At 30.8% G+C, this 9,409-nt stretch overlaps 1 protein-coding gene across 4 annotated transcripts in view; it reads left to right on the top strand.

The window, feature by feature from the left end:
* The first annotated feature begins 451 nt into the window (after positions 1-451).
* LOC143237163 (uncharacterized) overlaps positions 452-9,409 on the top strand; it is a 40,177-nt gene continuing 31,219 nt past the window's right edge. Inside the window, exons 1-5 of one of the 4 annotated variants that reach the window (XM_076476116.1) lie at positions 510-581; positions 4,330-4,414; positions 6,749-6,804; positions 7,969-8,158; positions 8,514-8,607. In XM_076476116.1, the coding sequence (XP_076332231.1) occupies positions 8,094-8,158; positions 8,514-8,607 (159 nt within the window). In that variant the 5' untranslated portion in view covers positions 510-581; positions 4,330-4,414; positions 6,749-6,804; positions 7,969-8,093. Of the gene's footprint in view, positions 582-4,329; positions 4,415-5,335; positions 5,408-6,748; positions 6,805-7,968; positions 8,159-8,513; positions 8,608-9,409 lie in introns of those variants that run through there. The other 3 variants (XM_076476115.1, XM_076476114.1, XM_076476113.1) reach the window with 3 other exon arrangements.

Below are 9,409 nucleotides of genomic sequence, written 5' to 3'. Positions count from 1 at the left end.
GAAGCTTTGTGCTTAACTACAAACTACAACAGCCCCATACGTTTTATGCAAGATTACTGTTTATGTATAGAACATTTCTGAACATATCAACATTTTACAGCTCTTCTGATATTAAATGTTTCTTTTTATGGTTACTTTCTATTAGAGGTGAAATTCTATACTTCAATATCTAAATATGCTTAAAATTAATTTTATGTTTCCATGTTTGTGTTTTTACTAATGATGGCATATTCTTGTTGAAACGTACATTTATAATGGTTTCTTCATTATCCATTCAAGCTGTCTCCAAATTTTTATAATTGCAATACGTGTAGCATAGCATTTTTCAACAGAAACTTTTACTAATATGATTTAGTAGTGGAACCTAGTTTTTAGTAATGTTAAATATGAATTAATATTATTATTGTACATTTCTTCCCCTTATTATGTTATGTGATGAAATATTTTATACTAGATATTCATATCCGTAAACAGCAGCGCCATCTTTCTTTTGGATGAATTGTTCGCGGGAAAAGAAAATGGTTACTGAAAGTGAAATTTTGTTAAAAATTGAGGAATTAGTTTACGATGAAGGTCGTATAGTAAGTATTATTTTATTTTATAATTTTATGTAAATAAAAAATAAATACTTTCGTATTAGTGATCCTTATATGAAACGTAAGCTAAGTAGGTAAATATAATTGAACCAGTCAAAGAACAACTACTTCGACTTGAGACAATAAAGTTAAAAAGAAGTTTATACTTATCATTTAGTAAGGAAGTATTGATGCCACTACACTTTTGTTTGTTAACATTAATAGTATGGCTTTCTTCACCAATTAGTCAAGGAACCTATTAGAAACAGTGTTATTTTAGATTTATTGTTAACTTAAAATACAGCAATGATCGAGGGGGGTAAAAACTGGAGAACATTTGGGTGCAATACCAGTGCTCTGTTAGTATTAGGTTCGATGTTTTTTTTGCTGCATGTGGGGATAAGGAATAATATTTTGGTTACAAGTTTTAAAAAAATGTTTTGAAGGGATGCGATAAAAATTATTTGTTGGGAATTGTGAGCTGATTTATTTGGAGGCAGTGAACAGGTGTGGGAAATTTTTAAATATTCAAGGTACACATGTTCCTTATAGAAAGAAAAAGGTAGCTGTAAGTAAAAAACAGGTTGCCTTACAAATAGTTTAAGGGAAAAATTAAAGAAAAGCATCATAAATTTAAGAAATTTAAATTGATTAGTAATGGTAGGATGGGAGACTTAGAAGATTATAAAATATCAAGAAAATTGGTGAAACTGGAAATTAGGACATCAGAAAGGATGTGTTAGAGAAAGTTGGCTGAAAGTATAAATATTAACAGTTAGGATTTATTTATATTAAGAAATAGACAAAATGTTAGAATGGGGTAGGATCCTTGAGGCATGATGAAGGAAGGGTAGTATCTGATAATTATGGGATGGCTGGGTTATTATATTTTGGTTTTTCTTTGGTTCCAGCTAATGAAGAGTTAAATAACTATTTCACATCTTGAACAGTTGATAAATGGAAACGATAAAAAAAATGACTGCATTAATCCTGAGCTGCGAATTTAAAAAAAAATGATAAGGTTCCTTAGCCAGATAATATTTCCCCAAGGGTTTTGAAGGAAGTTAAAGATTGGATGTGTGAGTCATTTACTACTACTTGTTTGTCAGTTTTTGAATAATGGGCAGATACCAGATGATTGGATGCCAGCTAATATTACTCCTCTTTTCAAGGGAGATGATAAAAATTGTCCCAGTAATTATAAACCTATTAGTCTTATATTAGTTATGGGGAAAATTTTTGAAAGTTTGTTGAAAGGTGCTTTCTGAAATCATTCAACAAAGTTTAGAATTTTATTGGTTATTTAACATGGCTTTACTAAAAGGAAATCTTGCCTTTCAAGCCTTTTGATGTTCTTTGAAAAGGTTACTGCTTATTTAGGTCAGAGACAAAGAGTAGATTTAGTGTATATGAATTTTCAGAAAGCATTTAACAAGATGGTGCATAAAAGGCTTCTAAAAAAAGTTATCTTTACAGATGTGGGAGATAAGTTAGCTGGATAGAAGAGTAGCTGGATGGAAGAAATCAGAGGGTTGTTACAAATGGAGTTCAGTAAAATTAGATTAATGTCACAAGTGGAGTATCTCATGGTTCAGTGTTTGGGCTTTTACTCATTTGGATGTACATCATTGACATAAATGAAGGAATAGTCAATAAATTACTTGATAGTGCAAGTGGTATGAAGGTCTTGCATGATGCTAGAAGTGAAGAGAATGTTACTGCTTTACAAAAGGATTTAGATCATTTATCGAGTTGGGTAAATAAATGGCAGATGGGTCTTAATGATAGTAAATGCATGTGGATTATCATGATTTGAATAATTATGTGTAATGAGTATAATTTGAATGGGAATAACTATGATGTTAATGAAAGAAAGGGATCTTGGTGTAATAGACAATCAGTTTTTTGAGCCATCCAGTCATTGTATTCTTACTAGTGGTAGGGCAAATAGGAACTTATGTTCTATATAAAGAAATGTTGAATACAAATCTAAAGAAGTTATAATTTCATTGTAAAAGTCACTGGTTAGGCCACATATCGAATATAAGGCGTCAAGTTATTGGAAAGGGTTTGGAGAAGAATTATGAGAATGGTGCCTGGAATAAAGGGGTTATCATATGAGGAAGGGCTGAAATATCTCAAGTTGTTTTCTTTTGATAAAAGAGTACTTGGAGGATCTGATTGAGGTGTTTAATAGTGTTGATGCATCACCTTGTTTCTTACATTGTTCATACAGTTGGGTGAATGGTGCTTGTCTTCCTTGTAATTTTAGATACAGGATATTTCTATCTTGCATTTGCAGTTGAAATAGTTATGATTTTGCCCATAATACTGGTTACAGTTTTCTGTTTTTGCAATTGTGTCAAGGCAGTTCTATGACCCTGTAATACTAGGTACTGTTTGTCATATTTTTTGCTTCTACAGTGGTTGTGGGAGTTTGTTAGGTTACACTGTTTGCTCACTTTCTTTTCATAATTTTAGTTGCTTGTTTTCAGTGTTTTCATATGGTTGGGGTTGTTGGGTATCAATAACATGACCCACATACCTTAGCCACTTATTGTTATAACATTTTTTTTCTCATAATATGTTGATACAGCTTGCACCTTCTTAATACTCAGTTATGCAAGCATTACCTTTTTTACCTATTTTATGTTACTTTCCTTGTTCCTGGGCATAGAGCATATTTGTTCCAGTAGTTGTGTGGTACCCTAGAGATGTGCTTCATTTTCATCTCCAAGCACTCCTGTTCATTCTGGGTGGTTGCTTTCTACTTGCTTGTTCTTTGTGGGCATACACCAGTTCTTCACCTTTTTAGTGTGGGATTCTAGCCTTTGTGTGGGAGGAAGTAGGTTTGTTTCAGAAGTTAACACTTTCTTAAACTGAAAATATATTTCTGGTAGGCACTTACCTGTTCACTCACTCTTTCTTCCCACTAAAACAGTGTTGTTATTATAGTACCTGCCAATACTTGAAAGTGATGATATAACTGAGCGGGCATAGCAGAGGAGGCTAGTTGTGTTATTATAAGTGGTGCAGTACTATTGGCGAATAGTAATAATATATGTACATGCTCATAAATGGTGTGAAACTTGTGGGGTATAAAGGCTGGTGCAGTGTTTACTAAAATTCTTTAACAATGGTTAGAGAGTAGTCAACAATCAAGATAACTTTCATCTGAAATGATAAGAAATACATTTTCAATGTAAAAAAATGTTAACTTCCATTTTCTGTAGCTTGGACTGTGGTAATTCAAACTTTGATAGAAAAACATATTTTTTATGGCTTTTGTGTCAAATTTGATGCACTGACAGATCTTTACAACCTTCAACTAGGTGCCAGATGTGGTTTAAATAAGCTAAATGTGCAAAGTTATTCAATAAATCCAGTCATATTTGACCAAACTTTTTGTGGATGTTTACATAAAATGTCACATGAGCTATCAGCCTGAAGGTTTTACTACAGTTTCACTCAAGAATAAAAAGTGGTAGCAAAACTACTATCTACATTTATAGCATTGGTAATAATTTTATAATATTCATTCATTAGTTAGTTAGGCCATGTATTTCATTTTACCTGCCACCATACTTCAGGATGAACAAAAAATATAGCCTGGTTAACCAATGAATGAATACTTGCTGTACAATTCTTGTCAATGCTATAAGAGTAGTAACCAGTTCAGCTGCCAATTTTAATTTTGCACATTCGGTCTTTTTTTGGTTGCATCTTTTTTTTACATCTAAGATTTTTTTATTAGTTTCTTCTAGGAAGGATGATACCTGGAAAAGATGTAAATATGGACTACAGGAGATAATTTTCAGTGGGTATAAGACTAAATAAAAGTAAGATGAATCAGGTGTTCAAAATTATTACTGCATTAAGATTTCAGATAAACTGCAAGTTGGAATGTTTTGTTTTTTTGCAAGCTGTTTATAGTGATTTGTAGAGTGAGAGATAATAATTATAGATGGTTAATCACACTTTTATAAAAATTATTTCTATGTACTGTTAGAGTGACATACATCAGTAGGCCATTGTTTCAGAGGCAATATGTTTAGCATACACATATTTAGTCCAAAGATGGATTTTTAACCATTCATTAGTGTAATGTCATTCTGGGTAGACTTCTGGACTAATACATCACCACTTTCCAAGAAAAGATGGTTGTATAACAGAATTAAATAGTATAAAGTTTGGGACAGTATTGATAGGTGGAAATATTTTCTCTTAGAACTGTTAAATGGTAGACTAGCTTACTTTATAACGTGGAACATGCTTATACATTGTAGTACATAAATTTTTATTTGCTAAGTTTATGGATAAGGAAAAATATATTTAAATTACTTTCTGTCTGGTTTTCATTATGTGGTTTTTAGAGATAATTTTGATGAGTAAAATAATCTTTTTTCATCTTGTTTGATTGTATGTTTTTAATTTTTGATTAGACTATAGTAAAGCCTGGCAATACCATAACGGAGCTACATCATCCAGAAGCTTTTAGTGTTGTTATTGCAATTTGTAATATTTCTTATAAATGTTAAAGATTTCCATGTAAATGCTGAAGAGATCAATGACAGATTAACTCTTTGAGCACAAAATTAAATTTCAGATGCATTCTTGAAATGTGTGAATTATCCACTAAGATAAATTTATATTTTACCCTTTTAGTACTTTTTCAATATCAAAATCCACTAGTTGAACTTTTATTTGGTGATGTATGCATGTGCAATATTAATACAGGAGATTCAAGGACATGTGGGTATCCCAATTATCTCACTATGGGGAAAAGGTTTATGACACTTATTACAACATCCAAAGGGCTAAGAATAGATGAGGTGAGAGAGTATTTCAGCATGTTGTGTAAAAGTCCTTAAGAGCTAACCACACTACACTGACATTCCCTGGTTTTATTAATGCCAAGCTATAATATTTTGTTTGTTTCAGTTTACAAAAACAAAAGACAATCTGTAGAAAATGTGATTTATAAAATGGAAAGTATGCTGATTTGCTGACACTGATTTGTAACATATTTTGAACTCTGTACCTCCATCTGTCAAGTGAATATTGTGGGAATGACATTCTCTCATTATATTGTTAGCATAAGATAAACTCAGGACTTGGTTGTCAGAAATCTAAAACCATAACATTATTGATAGGGTAAAGAATGTGGATGTTTCAGAATTAATTCCATTTTTAGCTTAAAGACTTCAAAATTTCAAAAATAATGAATAGTGTCTCTAATCTAAGTTGTTGATAGGTTATGAACTAAAATTTGAATGATTAAAAAAAAAGAGAGAGATAGAGAGACAGACATATGAATCCAACATAGCAACAGTATAATGGAGTGAATGCCATAAACCTAACTGCTGTGCATGAAATAGTCAATCATTTGCCATTAGAGACAGCACATCAGCTTGTAACTTATCAGGCCAATGGTTATTCATATGATGATCGATCCAGGCTGGGATGTTTTGACTGATATTTTGATCCCCAATGATAAATATTTTATGGATGACCCTTTACTCTTAAGAGAAATCAAAACAGTAAATATAATATTGCAATGTTTGATATTAATTTTATTTTGTCTCATTATGTTCTTATTTATTTTTGCTTTCAGATATAAAAATTAATAAAATTCTTTAAAAATGGTTTGTACCCCATGATGATTTATACACATGCCACCACTCTTGAGAACGAATAAAATTGTTCAGGAATAGTTAAATATCATTCATATTTGAGTATGTGATCTTAGGGTATTTCTGCTGGCAAGCTGCTTAACATTCCTTACTACACCCAGCATGTTACTGGTAGCATTTTGTGAGCTTACCTGTATTTTTATCTCCTGTTGAAATTGTGCTTCCCACTGCTTATTGAGATAGTTCAATATTAAAGATATGCAAGTGGTTTGTAGACCTACTGTTTGAGTGTAATCAATGTAAAAAATACAATTTTCTTTATACATGTGAAGTCTGTTATTTTGTGGTGTGCTCTTTGTGTTGCAAATTTTATAACGTGCATCTAGTTCATTGACAAATTTTATTTTAATCAAAGCTCAGTAGCATGTATCATCATACAAGTGATAAGAAACTAGATTTTTAGGGTTTTCTGTCATAAATAAGAAACTTGATTTCATACTAGAAAACTGTTTTAAAAACATTATATCCTTTTTTTTTCAGGTTTCATATAAAACTCTTAGTAGAATTCTGTCTATCCATGTAAACACAGCAAAGCAGTAAGTATGTTTATTTAAAGACTTTTTACATTTACTGTTTTAATCTATTTCCACATGGGTCATGGTACAAAGGCCATGCCATTGCATTTGTTGATTTGCATTTGAAATTTTATCGAACTACAATCTGATGAACTTACACCATTAACTTTGGTATCAGATTATAGATTATAATTCAAATTTTCATCTTATTCATAATTTCTTAATTTAAAAGTAAATATTCAAAAAACACACCTAAATGTAGGTTTTAAATATAATATTTTAAAATCACAAACATCTAATTTAAAACAGTGCCGCATTCAACATACCATGCAACTCATTAAATTCTAAGTCTATAACTTTAAGTTTATTAGGAACTCAGGCTATCAACATTGATAAGCTAGAACATAAAATAAGAACTATCTTTTATATTTACTGAGATATTATTTGTGTACTAAATCAAACACAGTGGCTCCTCTTCACCTCTTTCCATTTTTGGAAACTGTCCCTTATATACACTTATGTATGTGTGACATGTGAATAATCAATAGAAATCTGAGAATGTCCACTAGCGGTTTTCTCAGCCAAACTAAAACATAGTCAAGACACGTCACTTTGTAACAACTAAAGAATGGTTTTTATATGATTGGATACAGTTAACATGAGTGCATGTGCATCTCACCATTGTAACTTCTGCATTGTTAGCCAGGCATGGCTAAAAGATCAATATAATACAAATAATAAATATATATAAATGTACAGTGTTGTGAGATTTAAGCTATTTGTTCTAAACATTTATGTTTTCTTGTTTTAAGAATGAAAATGCATGATTTATATTTCCTAATTTTTGTGGTGGTTACAAGATTGGTCAAAGCATGTATAGAAATTGTTAGTGAAAATTACAAAATACAAAATTTTTTATTAAGAAATGTTTGATAACTATCTCGACAGTGTAAGGACTTTGAATATGAAATTTGAAAATTTTTAATGCTTAAGTTTGTTTTTTGTTTCTTAAAATTACTTTGCCTGTTGGATGAGCAATATGCAAACAGAAAAAAAAAGGCAAAAGAAACGTATTGCTTAACAAACCTTAAAAGTTGGTAAAAAAAATTGATATTCTGTGCATGAAAGCATTGTAATATTTACTGATAATCCAAATTTTATGAACATGTACTTACTAATTTAAAGGTATAGCATGAAAACTATAACATGCACAAAATGACTACAAGGTCAATCCCAGGAACCAAGCACTTGCTGAAAGAGTTAAAATAAAGGAAAATGTTGATGTCACTTTTGGGCACACCTGTGACCCAATGAAGAAGGTTCAAAAAATGCTTTATATGAAGGAAAGTGCACCATATTTATCTGTACAATTTAGGTACAAGTAATACTTTATGATGCAAAGTGTACTTTTATAAATTATTGTTATTATAATCACATGTATTTTGAAAGAAGTGTGAAGAAGCAGATTTGAAGTGGGTTTTAAAGCTTTATACATATTTGTTTTCACATGCATGCATATATATGAATTAATAAAAATTATCCACAGAAGTTAAAATGAATGCAACTATAAACTAGGTAAAAAATTACAGCCCAAACTTATAATACTAAATAATTGACATATCAATTTTTAAACATTTAATCTAAAATGTACAGGAAGTTAAGGGTATTTTATAAATGTGTGTGATCCATACAGGTTGTATATATTGTCTAATGTAATTTTTTTTTTCTAGTTCATTAGCAGTTTTTCTAAACAAAGTGAACAGTGAGAAAGTCTATGCTTGTTATCTGTTGGCTGGCTCACAGAACTTGAGTTCAGGAGATGAGGTTTGAGTTTTTGAGAATAGTCATAGAAATAGAATATAAGAGTAGTCATATTCTTAAACTGTTTTAAAACTTGTGTAAAATTTGATTGTTACAACAGAATTTTTTAAGGTCTTAATATTCAAAAATGTGTAGGTTTAATTTTTGTTGCTGATAACCTATCTTTTTTGTATGTGGTTTCTTTTATCATTAATATTTATCAATGTATTGAACTTTCAGTATAATATTATTATTATAATTTTAACAATATTTATGTGTATAAATATGTTAAAAGAAAAACAATTATGTATGTATTTTTAAATCACCTCATTTAAGCATGTAAACATACTAGGTCACCTACTGTAAAGTCTCTGTAGTTATTATTGACAAAACTGATAATTGGATTTTCTATGCTGTGTGTTTATAATATAGCTCAACAGGAATTTTTTGCAAGCTTGGGTAGCTTGATTTTCCAGTTGGATATGTGGTTTTACCCCCTCCCCCCTTCTTTGTTGGGACCATCCAGTCTCCTCCTTGAATACATTTGATGAAGTTTTCTCTTATCCAAGCCATTATGGTTCATTATTTTACTATTATCAAGCTTCTAATGCATTGGAGGATTTGGATTATGTGGGAGCAATTCTTATTTTGGATCAAGCACATGTGGAGTCTTTTTCAGGAGATGCTACATAAAAATGTTTTCTTGCTAGGATCCCTTTGATTTTCCTCATAAATTTCTTCCTTTCTTTTTGACTATATATTTTGCTTGTTGAATATATCCCCCATGATGTCAGGTTTACTGCTTTCTCTCCCCTTTCCTGGATTG

This window comes from Tachypleus tridentatus, chromosome 13 (genome assembly GCF_004210375.1).
Source record: "Tachypleus tridentatus isolate NWPU-2018 chromosome 13, ASM421037v1, whole genome shotgun sequence".
Classification (NCBI taxonomy): Eukaryota; Metazoa; Arthropoda; class Merostomata; order Xiphosura; family Limulidae; genus Tachypleus; species Tachypleus tridentatus.
Note: the sequence above shows the minus strand (reverse complement) of the source record. Positions and strands in the feature narration are given on the sequence as shown.